Genomic DNA, 15,412 nt, shown 5'->3' on the forward strand with positions numbered 1-15,412 from the left:
CATAAAATATTACTGTGAGAATGAACAAATCCCTGTATTTATTTATTTATTTATTTATTTATTTATTTAAAGATTTTATTTATTTATTTGACAGAGAGAGAGACACACATTGAGAGAGAGAACACAAGCATGGGGAGTTGGAGAGGGAGAAGCAGGCTTCCCACCAAGCAGGAAGCCAGAGGCGGGGCTCCATCCCAGGACCCTAGGATCATGGCCTGAGCCGAAGGCAGATGCTTAACGCTTAACGATTGAGCCACCCAGGTGCCCCAAATCCCTGTATTTAACTAGGTGCTTTTCACAACAGGAATCCTGAAAAAAATAGCATTTAGTAAAGTTGCAATTAACATCAGAAGGTGGACTTTTGTCCATAATTCTATTTTAACTATACTGTTAGTATACCCTAATTGACACAGTGTAACCTTTGCATTGTCAGTATTAGGTGCAATTCTTTATGTCCTTTTTCTTACTTTTTATGTGAATTGAATAATAGAGAAAATATAGATGCTGCAGTTTGTAGACAAGAGGGATTTTAGCCTAATATTTTCTCCAGTTGGCTGTCTGACCTTTGGTAAGTCTCTTTATCTCTGTTTTGCTGTTTACAGAATAAGAGGTTTGGATCAGTTCATTGTTTCTTCCACTTTTTTTTTCCACTGAGATACACATGATGGGTGATGTTTCATGAACAACATACTCACAGTCATACGGCAGATTGTGATTATAGACTTGAGGAACAGATGGTCTAGGCTGCACTTCCCTGGTGTGAGTTCTAACTCCACTCTTCTCTCTCCCACTCAAGAATTCATGTCAGAAAACAAAATGAGGGTGACATTGTTAAAGAGATAGCTCTAAATACATCCTAGTTGTTTTCTTAAAAACCTTATTTTCATACTTCGATATCTAAAGTTTTAATTTTTAATAAATTACGTGTGAAACACCTCATAAATAATATTTTACTTGTGGTGGGTGATGACTTCATGTTCAAAATTTGATGTATTAGGTGTTCTCCAAAGAATTTTTTTCCAGTTCTAAATCTATTTAATGATACAATTCTGTTACCCTCAAGCATTTCCAAAAGGTCTAATTCTTTCCAAAACATCTAGTTCTTTGGCAGGCTTTTATTAGTAGAAATCACATGAATTAATAATGCCATGTATATGATATAGGTTGAAAAATGTTGAATTTATCAACAAGTTAATTTTCCTTTTCTAGATAGCAGTAATTCAAAATTTGTTTTCTTTTCCCTTAGTAGGACATAGACTTTTGTGTATTTCAAAGATTGGTGGTGAGAAAATTGGGTTGTAGCACCCTGATCATTACTTTCAGAAATCTGTCATGACTATCCTCTTCCCTTTGATAAAATAGTTTAAAATTTTGCATTTGTCCACAGACTAGAAGAAATAGAAAATGTACTAATTATCTCGAGAAGTAGTAAGAAGTCTAAAGAGACTGCTGATACTATTTTCTAACCATGCGTTGTTTCTTAAACATTATGGGATGAATTATACATGTATTTCTCTGTTCATGTTCATATATTCCACAAATATTTATTGACTATTTACTGTGCTGTTGCCCAGCAATGTGCCAGACTAGCAGTTCTTAAAGTGTGGGCTGATGACCCTTGGAGTCTCTGAGACCCTTTCAAGGGAATCACAAAGTGAAAACTGTTTTCATACTAAGATGTTATTTTCCTTTTTCATTGTGTTGACATTTGCAGTGATGTTAGAAAAGCAAAAGTGGGTAACACTGCTGGTGTCTTACTGTGAATCAAGGTGGTGGCAACAAACTTTATTAATAGTCATTCTATTCTTTATTAATATACACATGGAGGGAAAAGCCATTTTCACATAAGAATGTCCTTGATGAAGTAGTAACATTTATATTAATTTAATTAAATCTTGACCTTCAGTACATATCTTTGTAACATTCTGTGTGAAGTAAGGGAAATACACTTTTATAAAGGGCTTCTAAATGCCAAAGAACAGTGGTTGTCTCCAGGCAAAGCGCTTGTGTAGTTGTTTGAAACACAATTTTACTTGACGGAATGACCAACAGACAAACTGTGGTTGTTTAGACTTGGATATTTGTCATGCATTTTCTTAATAAATGAAGTGATTCTTTCACTTTAAGGAAAACAGTTGTCAGTATTAGTTGGCAATGGTAAATTCGAGCTTGCAAGGTAAAAAATAAAATTTTGGAAAACTTATGTTTACCTCTGTGAGCTTGTTTGACAGCTTCTCAGTACTTAAAGACTCTTCTGGTGAAATCAGTGGTGATATTAATGAATATGATTTTTGATATTGATAATGAAATTTTGATTGATATTGATAATGAAATGTGTCAACTTATGAAAGATCTGCATAAGCCAGTAAACCAATATTTTTTAAGTGAACATTGCATGATGTTACAAAATCATGCGGTCAGAGGATCCTTTCAAAATGCAAGATAGAAAAAGAAATGAAATCTTGGCATTTGCGACGACGTGGATAGGACTAGAGGGTATTACGCTGAGTGAAATAAGTCAGTGAGAGAAAGACAAGTATCATATGATCTCGCTGATATGAGGAAGTTGAAAGGAAAAAATGAAACAAGATGGGTTCGGGAGGGAGACAAACCATAAGAGACTCTTAATTTCACAAAACAAACTGAGGGTTGGGGTAGGGGGGAGAGGGTGGTTGGGTTATGGACATTGGGGAAGGTATGTGCTATGGTGAGTGCTGTGAAGTATGTAAACCTGGCGATTCACAGACCTGTACCCCTGGGGCTAATAATACATTATATGTTAATAAAAAATTAAAAACAAAAGCAAAATGCAAGATAGAGCATTAAGTTTTAATGTAATTGTATGAAACTTTTATTGATAATAGTTTCAGACTATCATTTGCTGAGTTTTTGATGTAGTATCAAAGAAAAATATCTACAATTCTCTGAAAAACTTACTAAAATATTCCTCCCTTTTCTAACAACACACCTGAGGCAAGATTTTATTCGTATATATAGTTAAACCAAAAAAACATATCACAACAGATTGAATGCAGAAGTAGACATGAGAATTCAGTTGTTTTTTGTTAAGCCAGCTATAAAAGAGATTTGCAAAAATAAAAATTCATGGTTTGGATAATGCAGTTATTTTTCACTAAAAATGTCACTTAAAATATATTTTTTAGTTGTTGTTTTTAATGGAATAAGCAAATATTTTAAAAAATCACTCAGTTTTAATTTTCGATATAGTAAATGTTGATAGGTATAACCATATAAACAAAAGACCTCTTGAGTCCTTGATAGTTTTTAGGAGTGTAAAGAGATCCTGAGATCAAAAGTTTAAAAATGGCTAACCCCAGATATAAGATATATAGATATGTTTTTTTAATTTATTTAAGCAGCTTTTTTTAGTTCCCAACACCCCCATATCCCTGCCACTCCCTCTCCCAAAGTTAGAAGGCAGCTGTGCTCACCACTATACCACCAACGCCCTCCCCCAAAGTTGGAAGCAATATTTCTTTCCCTGGGGGCACCTGGGTGGCTCAGTGGGTTAAAGCCTCTGCCTTTGGCTCAGGTCATGATCCCAGGATCCTGGGATCGAGCCCCACATCGGGCTCTCTTCTCAGCAGGGAGCCTGCTTCCACTTCTCTCTCTGCCTGCCTCTCTGCCTACTTGTGATCTCTGTCTGTCAAATAAATAAATAAAATATTAAAAAATATATATATATATTTTTTTTTCCCTGCAATTCCATGTATTTTATTTCTACCCCTGTTAAGGTATTTAGGGCATGTGTTATGTTTCCATCTAGGCTAGTACATTTTTTGAGAGCGCAGACTATATCTTACATCTCTGCATATTCATTTCCTTTTAACACATTGTTTTCCATAGGAACTTATGCACATGAACTGAGTAACTTTTACAAATTCCTTATCTTAAAAGTGTGATCTCTAAACGGTTTGGAAGATTGATTTAGATTTCTGAGTAACCAGAATTCTGGCTGTTTCTTACGACAAATACAAACAGATATTTGCTTAACAAAAGGGGGATGCCCAGTTCTAGCTAATGGCCTGTTGGTTGAAAGAAGTAAATGACTGAACAATTCATTCCACAAACATTAGCTAAACATAAACTGTACTGGGCACTGTGCTGATAAGAACAATATTTTTACAGAACTTTATAGTAGACATTTAGATTAGCAATTCCCAAATGCTGGCCCATGATGAAGTTTCTTCTTTTCATAATGAAATGAGAAAGACAACAATAATGAAAAATAATTTCCACATGAAACTAAATATATTCTATTCAGAAGATTGTTTTCCTCGTTCTTGGTGTTAACAGTCTTTCTTCTCTGATACTATGGTGAGATTAGGGTTTGGAACTTTGTTTTTATTTTGTCCTTCTTCGACAAAATTCAAATTTGTCAGCTCTCTGTTGACCCCAGTGGTTATCAGGGGATATTTTACTAGCCTGTGGAAAACCACTGATGTAGACATTCCTTTGGCATTTATTGGAAAGAGACATTTGACCTTTAGGTTTGACACTTTAAATCCACTAGGACAATCAGCTCATTTTTTTCTGGAGCTGATGAACAACTTTGTGAGTTCTCTGGATTCCCTGTTTATACTGTCTTTCTTTGGCAGTTTATTGTTTAACTGCAAGGAAAAAAGTAAAAGGAAATAAAAATAAACTCAAACCAAAAAACTAATTTTAGCCAACTTTTTGGAGGGCAGTTTTGGGAGGAAAAAAGATGGAGAAATATTTTTTTTTTTTTTTTTTTACCAAAATAGAGCATTTGAATTATCTTTGGATCTCAAGTCAGATTGCATTTTCTACTTCCTACCTCTTTATAGGAACTGCTAATTCCTGTGAAAGAACCACCCAGTTTTAATTCAAATTATCATCTTTAAGCACCATTAGCAGTTGAGATGGCAGAGAAGTCAAGGTGGGAAATGGTGATCCATGGAATCAGTCATGGATGTAGTCATTCTCTCACTCAATACATCATGGCTGTTGGGCGCCAGGTACTGGGATACAAAGATGAGAAAGAGACCATCCCTCTGCTTAGGAACTGTATAATCTAGAAGAGGAAGACAGAGACATAAGCAATCAGTGCCCTGAAAATTGTTGTAAGGGATATGATCACATGTTTGGTCCCTCAGTGGGGACCAGAATGGGAGAGGTTAGGAGTGGCAACAAGGAGAGTAAAGATATGGAATGAAGAGAGATGTGGAGGTTTTTCTATGGTCAAAATCATTTGAGAGGCACCAGTTGAGACAAGTTAAGCAAGTATTTAATAGAAAGCCTCTTGGATTCTTTTTATTGGCTAACATTTCCACAACTAGTTGACTACAGACTTGTTTGAAAGTGTATCTCCTGTTTCCCAGAACAGCGGTTGGGAAACCCTGAAATATGCATTGGAGAATCATCGAAAAGTTTTAATCAGAAAATTAGACAATTATGTATTCTAATTCTTTTAAAAAATATTTTATTTATTTATTTGACACAGAGAGAGGGAAACAAGGAGGGAGAGTGGGAGAGGGAGAAGTAGGCTCCCCACAGAGCAGGGAGCCCAATTTGGGACTCCATCCCAGGATCCTGGATCATGACCTGAGCCGAAGGCAGATGCCTAACCTACTGAGCCACCAAGGTATAATTCTGTTCTTAATACATAGTGTGTTACTGCTCATTAGGTCTTGTTTAGCCAGGGTTTTAAAACACCAAATTATTTCCAAAATGATGTGTTGGATATTCTGGGAAATTAGAAAGATGCATAGGACATGTGTCTGGCATTAAAAACATAACATGTTGATTATTTATAAATGTTATTCTGCCATGTGGAATACCAAAGACAATACAAAAGTGAGGAAGTTGGGGACAAACTCAGAGAATTAGAGATTTGCTGAGTGGTCCTCACTCAGTGCTAATTTCCACAGGGTGTTTAATGCTAATTCTTTCCTCAAAGATTATCAGCCCTCAGATGCATGTGCTTCTCTTGCCTCTTTTTGGACTGCATTGTTTCTGGCTGGGGTCCTCACCCCGTGGCTTAGGGAGTATAAAAAGAAGAAAACTGCCAAACTAAAACTTCAGGTTTTTTTGGTGGGGGGTGGGCATGGCGGGTGTATGTAGCTATTGGCTTTTTTGGCCTCAAAAGTACTATATTATCAACATATTGAAGCTTTGGTATAGTCAAGGGAAGTCAATTCTAGGCATGTTTTGGAGATGTCCTAAAGGTGTGTCCAAGAAGTTGAGAGAAAAATTTTGAAAGTGAAAGAAAAGAGGGGAAGTTGCATCTGGTGGAACAGAGAGAGCAAATGCAGAAATCTGAGAATGTCTCAGACTGTGTTCTTCCCTAACGCCTTACTTGTTTCACTCAGTGTTAAGAGAGAGAATCTTCAAATATTCTTATTGAATTGATTGAATCCTTATGAAATGTTTATTGTCAGTCACATTATCTAGTAGGGACCCATAGAGTCAGAGGATTTAGAGTGAGCTGGTCCAGCCTCAGGCTCTTCATTGCCAGTTGTGTCATGGTCAAGAGCACTGGTCCTGGAGCCCCATGGCTTGTGTTCAAACCTGCTAAAGCATTCAGTCAGTTAAGTGAGGGCCCTGGGCCTCAGTGGCTCTAGGATTTTAGTCAAGTTACTTGACCTTCCTATACCTCAGTCTCTGCATCTAAAAATGGAAAATGATGTATGCATCTCATAAGACCCCCGGGCTTTAAAGAACTAATAAACTGAAGTGCTTAGAATAGTGCCTGCCACATGCTAAGGGTTTCATCAACGATTATCCTTAGGAAATCTTTATCTTACCATTTTTGTTAGGGTGATAATTTACTGTGGAAATTCATCAAAGAGTAGCAAGCTTTGTGGCTTCAAAAAGATTCTGTCTTCGGAGACTCTAAATAGGATTGGGTGTAAACCGACTGTTAGAAATATCTAATTCATATAATTTAAAATATAGTAAATATTGTACATGTCAATAGCTAATAATAGCTAACATTTGCTGAGCATATACTATGTGCAAGGAGTTGTTCCAAGTGCTTTTTACCAATTCGTTTATTTTGAAGTTGAGGGAACTGAGGCACTGAGGGGGTAAGCAGTTTGTCCAAGGTAACACAACTAGTTAGGGGAGGGCCAACATTCCCACCCAAGGCGTCTGACCTCAGAGCTCACACACATCCACTGCGATGGCCTGTCTTTTGTCCAAATGTGTTCTGTATTTTAGATCACTTTGTCAAAATGTTTAATTTCATTTACTGCAAACATATATGGAAAACATTAAAAATTGTGTTAAATCATTTCATCATAAAGATGTTTCTTTTTCTGTTCTAGAGAGGGTTGCTCTTGGCATCACATGTTAGAACCATATTAATAACTATGATTCTTTTGTTCCATTGATGTATACGATTGTGAGTTGGATTTCACAAAGGTGTCCAGATGCATGTGTCCATTTTTTAGAACAGTTTTTCAATTTACATTTTAATGATGACATATTTTCAGAATAGAGTGTAAGTATTGTCACTTTACATGCATTTTGCAAAATTAGCTATTTTTTCTGCTATCATGAGGATTAAGGCATTTTAAAAAAAATATGGTACCCTACCCTGTGAAATGTGTGCTTTGTAGGATTTTAAATTGGAGAACATTGTAATGAATCATGCTTTTTGCATTCTTCAGTGTAAAAAGACTAGACTGCTCTAAAAGTTACATTTTAGTTCTGCACTTTCTTGGCGCCAACTAAGGTAACACTTTATGGGTTCTCTTTTAAAGAAAATTGGGCAAAACTGATTCGCCACTAGATGGAGCCCTGGCTATTTGGGTAGCAATAAATGCAAGAGCCTGGACATTAAATCACGCAGTCACATCACGCTGGAGGGCTGAGGGGCTCTGGTATTCGAGGCCCTCAGCTTTTAATTGTAGAATGCATCTTTGTTCTTTGCCTGACCTGCAGAGTGACATCACTCCCTTTCTTCCTGTGCGCTGGCTTTGACACAAGCCAGATGGCTGAGGCCATTGGTAGGCGCGCAGGCCGCCTGGTACAGCAGTTGATGAAACAGAATAGGAAGACGTTTTATGGTCAGCTCTGGGAACACAATGAGGCTGCAGCTTTGCTAAGTAATTACATTTATCGTGCACACTTTATTCCTCTCAGAGAAGGTCACAAGGAAAAAAAATACATTTTTATTTATAGTGTTGTGAGGTATAGACCTTTGATCTTTATTAGTCAGTAGTCTGCTCCAAAGGAATGCTCTTTTCCCTGCTCTGCAGTCACTCGTGAAAATGACATGTTTATTTATGTTTAATGGTTCTTTTCAGCTGTGCATTGTGATACTTACCTTCCCTCTTCCTCCCTTTTGTCTCCAGTTAGTAACACAAAAATGTTTTAATTTTGTAGTGAGTTTAGTTTGGAGAAGTCAGAGTTCAGGTATGTTAATACAAGCAGATTTCTGTCAGATATACTCCAGAATGATTTGGTAAAATATATTACTGTTTATTATGTGTTGTTCTTCAAGGATGTCAGAAGAGACCAGGAACAGACTTTTATTCTGGGGGGATGAGGGCCAGGAAATGGATAAGACATTCATTTTACATCCATTTTTGGACATGCAGTGGTTATAGTCACTTATAATGCCAATTTAAAATAAGTTATTAAAAGTTAGTACTAGTCTAGTTTTTTCCATCTTCATTTGAAGTTAATCTTTAGCAATTGAAAGGTTGTACAAAACTTTAAGAAAATCCTGACTGAGCTTTTCTCTGAAGTTTAACACTCATACAATTTTGAGATTCTTCCACATAGATTCATTTCCAAAACCTTTACAAATATTTTACCCTTTTAAGGTTAGGTTGTAAATATTATTCACAGAATTAACCTTGAAATTATAAATGATAAAATCAAATGAAAATTCATATTTGCTATGCTTTGCTCAAACTTAACACTTTCTAAAGTGAAGTTTCCTAGTTGTCTGTAGGTAATTTGGTTCTCTATTTAAAAAGAAAGAAAAGAAAAAAAAGAAACTCTAACAAAGGCATCTCTTAATCTTCTCGTATTTTACAATCTTCTCCAGGGAGGGAGATTTACAAATAATTGCTGGAAGGAGGCAGCATGGTGTAAGGAAAGAACAGAGCTTTGCAGTGAGATATAACAGGGTTTTCTAATCCTTTTTCCACTGGTTATTTGCTTTGTGCCCTTGGACCTTTGAGCCTCGATTTCCTCACATATTATTGGGGGATAAAACGTACCTCCTAGGTTTATTGTAAGAATTAAATGATACAATGTGTATATTGGGCCCAGACAGTTCCTGTCACATGGTACGAACTCACTCCATAAATGCTAATTCTTTTCAAATGTTTTCAAACTTCGTCTCTTTTCTGACCTCTTGCAAAATGTGTTCACAGATTACACTTTTATATTGTGTGTATTTTATTCATAAGATATAAATAAGTCTGGGTTGAAAGTAAGCTCACCATCTGAAAAATAGGCATTTGAAATTTATTACCACCGAATATATGGGTTCAGTTCCAGATAAAACCGTAACCATCAATTGTGCAATGAATGTGTTTAACATTTGTGATGTTTTAATTGGTTTTTGTTTTCTTTTTTCTCCTACTCAGCTCTTGCCCCTGTTCTTTGCCTCTCGTTCTGTTGGTGAAGATATCACAGTGATGTCTGCATTCAACCTGCTGCATTTGGTGACAAAGAGCCAGCCAGTAGCCCTGCGAGCCTGTGGGCTTCCCTCAGGTTGCTGCTTCTTGTCCTGTACCTAGTGAGGGCACTAGTCCTGGGTGGGTGGTTTCTGCTGCAGGAAATGATACACCAGAATGCTTTGCTAAATTCCGTTTTCTTTCACTTGGGCCCTAATTTGAAGACGGAAATTGGTTATAAATCACCACTCTACTTGAGTAACATTCATTTCCACAATCCTTATAACCCTTGGAAACATTGTCCAGTTTCTTTGCTCAGGTCTATAATTGTCACTAATATTTCATGATATCTTCTTGTTCTTTAATGCACACTACACATCTGAAAATCATACATTCATAAGAGGCTGGCAGTCTTCATAAGAAACTGCCCCAAATCATACAAACAGGATATTCGTCTTGTTCAAGGAGAATGAAATTCTTTCATTCCACATGTGGCCGTTACTTTGGGGAAGGAAAAAATGAAAATGAACAACTTTAGTATAATAAAGTTACTTATTTATTTTAGTTAAAAAGAAATGATGTTCTCCTTAACAATGATGAAATAACAACAAAAATCAGCTTGTGTCAACTGGTTCTTAATTTAGAACCACTATAGTTTTAAAAAACGTGATTCTAAGCATGTACACAATGGAGCATGCAAGTCCAAAATTTCAGTGTATGCTTATAACATAAATTTAATATTTAATTTTATTATGAAAATCACAATGTCCAGATATTTTCTGTGAACATTTTTCAATATTATTATATTTTCTATTAACGTACATATCTCTGTTACTGTCTTGTATAGAGAATTTAATTCCAACTCATTAAACACTCATTGAATATTAACCGTGTGTGCCAGGCATTGTGGGAAGCAGTGAGGATACAATGATAACAAGATCAAGCCGATTTCTTTCACTAGCTCAAGGTGGAAATGACATTGTGTGAGGACCTTTGGACCTTATGGTGATAGGACTAAATAAAAGATATTTATGCCTGGGATGTTAGGGGAACTCGGAGAAAGAACCCACAGAAGCTCTTGGGTTAGGGTCAAAATTTTGTAAAGGAGGGAAGGTCTCTGAGGTTTAAAGGAGGACTTCACAGAGGATGTATTTTTTAAGCGGAATCTCAGTCTATGACATCAGTTAGCCAAAAAATGGAAAGGACAATTCTAGGATATGGAGTAGCATGGGCAGAGATGTAAAGGCCTGAAAGAGCAAGGGTATGTTCTGTGAGATGCAGGTTATTTCATACGGATAGCTTGGGTGGATGACGGCAAGTGCAAGAGGTGAGGAAGGAAGTAGCCAAGTCATGAAGTGCCTCATATGATGCTTTAAGGAATTTAAGTCTTGGGAAGGGATGAAGGGGAAATAACATGACTTGATTTGCATTTGATAGGGATTCTTGATTTAGTAGGGTGGAGAGGTCATGTTGGTTCCAGATGTTTCTATGAGATGACTAGGATGGCAACTTGATTTGAAGGGTAGCTAAGGCCTTTTTCTTGAAGCTGTATTTGAGTAGTAAATGTCTGTTTGTTTAAAAATAGATTTTATGTCTATTTATGATGACTTGAGAGGCTCATGAAGCTTAATTCATGACTCTTGTGTTTCTTTTGCCTCTCTGAGCTAGCCATGCCCTTGCAGTGCCCCAGCAGAGAACACTAAAGGAGTTTGAGGTGGGAGGGACTCATGAAATGCTGAGTCTTAGCAGTGGTCATAACAGTTGGTTTGGAAAGAAGGGAGATGGGGGCACCTGGGTTGCTCAGTGAGTTAAGCACCCAATCCTCGATTTTAGATCAGGTCATGATCTCAGGGTCTTGAGATTGAGCCCCTTGTTGGGCTCCATGCTGGGTGTGGAGTCCATTTGGGATTCTCTCTTTCCCTCTCCCTGTGCCTCTCCCCTGCTCACTCTCTCTCTCTCTCTCTCTCTAAAAAAACAAAAAACAAAAACAAACAAAACAAAAAAACCCCAAACCAAACAAAACAAAAAGAGGGGAGATGGATTTGAGAGATTTTTAGGTTGTAGAACTGATAGGTTTACCTGCTGAATTGTATATGAGCTTGAGGGAGAACATCAATCAATGTAGTCCCTGTGTCATGTGGAACTTTTTCCTAAGTATATACTATGTATGACAGTGGGAATATGAAAGTTATTTAGTTTATACATAATTACCATGTTTTCCACTGAAAAAATCCCCAAAGTGTAAGAACACCAGTAGTGTTCTGTAACATGAGTGTTCTCTACACAGAGGAGCCTAAATATTTGTGGTGACAACTTATTAATAAATAAATAAATTAATGGTATATTCCTTGAGATATTAGAATCATGAAATTGAAGGATTTTATAATGAAATTGTTAATTGAGCTATAAGTATCTTTAAATTTTGATATCAAATGATTCAAAGATACATTCAACAAAGCTGATAATTCCTAAGCAATAACCATTACCACATAGTGCTTGAGAACACAAATTCTGGGATTTGACAGAATTTGAAGTCTGATTTTGCTACTTAACTAGCTGTGAACCTTGGTGTCCTTGTTTGTAAGATGGGAGTTCATAATAGTACTCACCTGGAGGGTAGCTGTGGGGGTGAAATAGATTAGGATGTGAAAAGTGCGTAGAACCATAGCAGGATTTAGCAAGTCACCATCTGTAACTATCACTGAGTTCACTATAGATTTCTTTTTTCTTTCTTTCTTTCTTTCTTTCTTTCTTTCTTTCTTTCTTTCTTTCTTTCTTTCCTTTCTTCTATCGTCTTTGTATTTTTGTAGTACAATAGACTTTTAAGAACATATAAATATGTCCTATCTTTCATTTAACTATTTTCACTTTAATAAGAACCATAAATGCACTTTCTGATTGAGAAATAATCCTCTCAGTCCGTTGTTTTTTATCTCTTTCTTTTACTTATACATCTTGCCTAACTAGAATTCAAGTCCTATAAATATACATGTTTCTTTATTCTTACTATCCAGTACTGATGGAAGCCAAAGTGTCTTTCTGGCTTGCAGATCCATTTTAATTTGATAGATGAATTGGCTAGAATAGTTTTCCATAATGCCGTAGTCATTCAAGCACCACTTTTTAAAGCATTTTGAAAGTCAGTCTTTCTAGCATTTATGTACTTTACGATTTGAATATTAGTAAAATCGTTACCATCCATTTCTCTAACAGAATTGTATTCTTAGAAATACAGGAATGTTGAAGAAATTAAGTTCAACAGGAATGAAACAAACTATATTTTGAAAAATAAAAGTGAAGTTGAAGTGGGAATGCTAGTTCCTATTACTTTGTATAAGTAGGGAGGGAAGAGGTCAAAATTGGAGATGTAGGAAATTAAGGTGAAAGTCTGGAGTCTTGCTTTAATTTATTGTTCCCTGGTCAAACTCATTACAACAAAATCTCTGTAAATCAAAAAGATTTCTGCTCCCTTAGCCAATACCCTGCTAATTTCAGATATTATTCAATACAAAATAATTCCAGAACCAAAAATAATTGGGACAGACTCTTAAAATTGATTATAACTGGATTAATCTGAATGGAGGCCATATCCTAAAAGGGTGACCTATCATTTTTCAGCTTTGACTTCCTTTGCTTCTTATTTTTTAATAAAGCATAATTTTAATTTAGAGCTTATTAAGTGTATCTGAGTTATGGTTCACTCATGTTTGTAATTAAAGGTAATTTCTTTCTTTCTCAGATTTTTTTCTTAATTTCCTATAACAGTTTCATTTTGTATCAAAAGAGCACTGGGATAGGAGTCAGAAAACTCCTTACCACAGCCCTATCACTACCTTGTGTACCATGAACATGTAAACCTCTTCTGATCTCAGTATCTTTATCTTTAAAACAAAGAATTCAAATTAAATCATCTATTCAGTTCTGTGATTTTATTAACTGTTGTTTTTACTTTTGGCCCTGGCTTAATCAAATCTAGAAGGTCAATACTAATTAATGGCTGGGAATTTATTTTAAAAAATCTCCTAGGTTATGGTGGGAGGACAGAAATCTTTTCCACATTTGAAACATTAGAATTACTTACACTATATCAAGACTGAAGCATTATGAGGAGAGATTAGGAAGCACAATTTTCTACATAGTTTCAGTGCTTGATAAAAATTAAGTCTAATTGTAGCTTAGGCTAGATAGCCTGGTAGCTTTCAGCCAAGTGAGAGTGTTTGTCTAAATAGTACTAATTACAGTGATAAATTATACTTTTCTCTAACATCGTACACATAACATGTGGTTGTTACTTTACTTCATTGGCTTTTTTAACAGGCACATGGCTGTGATGTAGTTTGTAAAGATATCATAATATCCTAATGTAGAAATGAGAAGTTTTAAAGAGAGATATTTTGCAAATGGTGTTTGCAAGTTATAGAATATCATCTGTATAACTAGAACTCTCCAGAGCTTAGCACAATGCCTGGCACTTGATAAATATTTATTAAATGAATGAATCTTGGGAAAGTTTACATGTAGGTGAAGTGATAGCTGTAACAGAAAGTACACATTATTTGAGACTCTTTTACATGGGAAGATTTAAAACAAAGTTCATAGTTTCGCTGCCTTTTGAATATATTATGAAAAATGATTTCTCTTTTCTCACTTTGTTGCATTTAATGCAATATAGTTGATATGGTAGGTATAAAACACATTGTAGCTAAACAAAGAGCAAAAAAGTGGTAACATGGATTCATTGTGTATTATCCAGACTTGCCCAGACTTGCTTTTACTTTTCTCACAGTTTGAGTTTTAGTGGTAGATAAACTGTTTGAGGAAGGGAATAGGTACATATTATGCTTATTATGAGAATTAAGAATTCCAGCTCTTTAGATCACTTTTCTCTGGAGCAAGTTAATGTCGTTTGCTATGCTTTAAATTTTCCATTTGTAAAGAGGAGCTACAACAGACATGCACCAAAGCAACATGCATAAGTAAGAATAACTACTATCCAAGTTGAAGCTGGCAACAGTTCATTAATGGCATCTGATGGTATGTTTATATACTTAAAAAAAAAAAAGAATTGAGGTCATTAGTGTGCCTGCTGTTTATCTACTACATAGATTGGCTTCCTATGCCAGTTTTATTTTTTAACCTTTTAGGGTTATGAAAAGATGAATCATCTCCACGATTCTTTGATAAGTGTTATGATTCCCCTCCCTCAGAAAGTACATCTGTGAACCTACACACAATTTTCATATAATTTCATTTTTTTTCTGTTAAATTATATTCCAAAACCCTTAAGGGAGGGCTCTTTGACCACAGGTTCAGAACCTGTGTTCTAAACAATACACACGATACTAACATAAAAACTGATTAGAACATAGTATATCTGATTTCTTTATTGATACCACCAATAGAATTCTCTCCTGCATGTTTAGATTAATGCCCACCATTGTTCAGTTACACCATTGTCTTACATGCTCATCTTACCTAACTTCTTTGATTATATTAAAAATACATTGGGGAGATTTTTAAAAAAGAAACAGATAATATTTTAAAAATAGACCTACAAATTTCAACTCACATAATTCACAAAATGATCTGCGACTAATTGAATTGTACCCACTTTTTCCGGTAGATGGCACTAGATTTACATTCTTTTGCAGCATGCAAGCGTACTGATATCCTTAGCACATAGGTGCATTGTGAAAATGTAAACAAAAGTATGTAAAGAATATCCAGTTAAGAACATATGGATTTACAAACCACAAGCTTTTCTGCTTATATTTTGTTCAAACAGTATTTGT

The 15,412-nt window shown here is 35.7% G+C and overlaps 1 protein-coding gene across 2 annotated transcripts in view; it reads left to right on the forward strand.

The window, feature by feature from the left end:
• MSRB3 (methionine sulfoxide reductase B3) overlaps positions 1-15,412 on the forward strand; it is a 166,089-nt gene that overhangs the window by 19,977 nt on the left and 130,700 nt on the right. The window contains exon 2 of one of the 2 annotated variants that reach the window (XM_047742504.1): positions 9,591-9,717. The exons of the other annotated variant lie outside the window; for it this stretch is intronic. Coding sequence (XP_047598460.1) covers positions 9,642-9,717 — 76 coding nt within the window. The 5' untranslated portion in view covers positions 9,591-9,641. The remainder of the gene's footprint in view (positions 1-9,590; positions 9,718-15,412) is intronic. 2 annotated transcript variants of the gene reach the window in all.

The sequence above is a fragment of the Lutra lutra genome, chromosome 8 (genome assembly GCF_902655055.1).
Source record: "Lutra lutra chromosome 8, mLutLut1.2, whole genome shotgun sequence".
Lineage (NCBI taxonomy): Eukaryota > Metazoa > Chordata > Mammalia > Carnivora > Mustelidae > Lutra > Lutra lutra.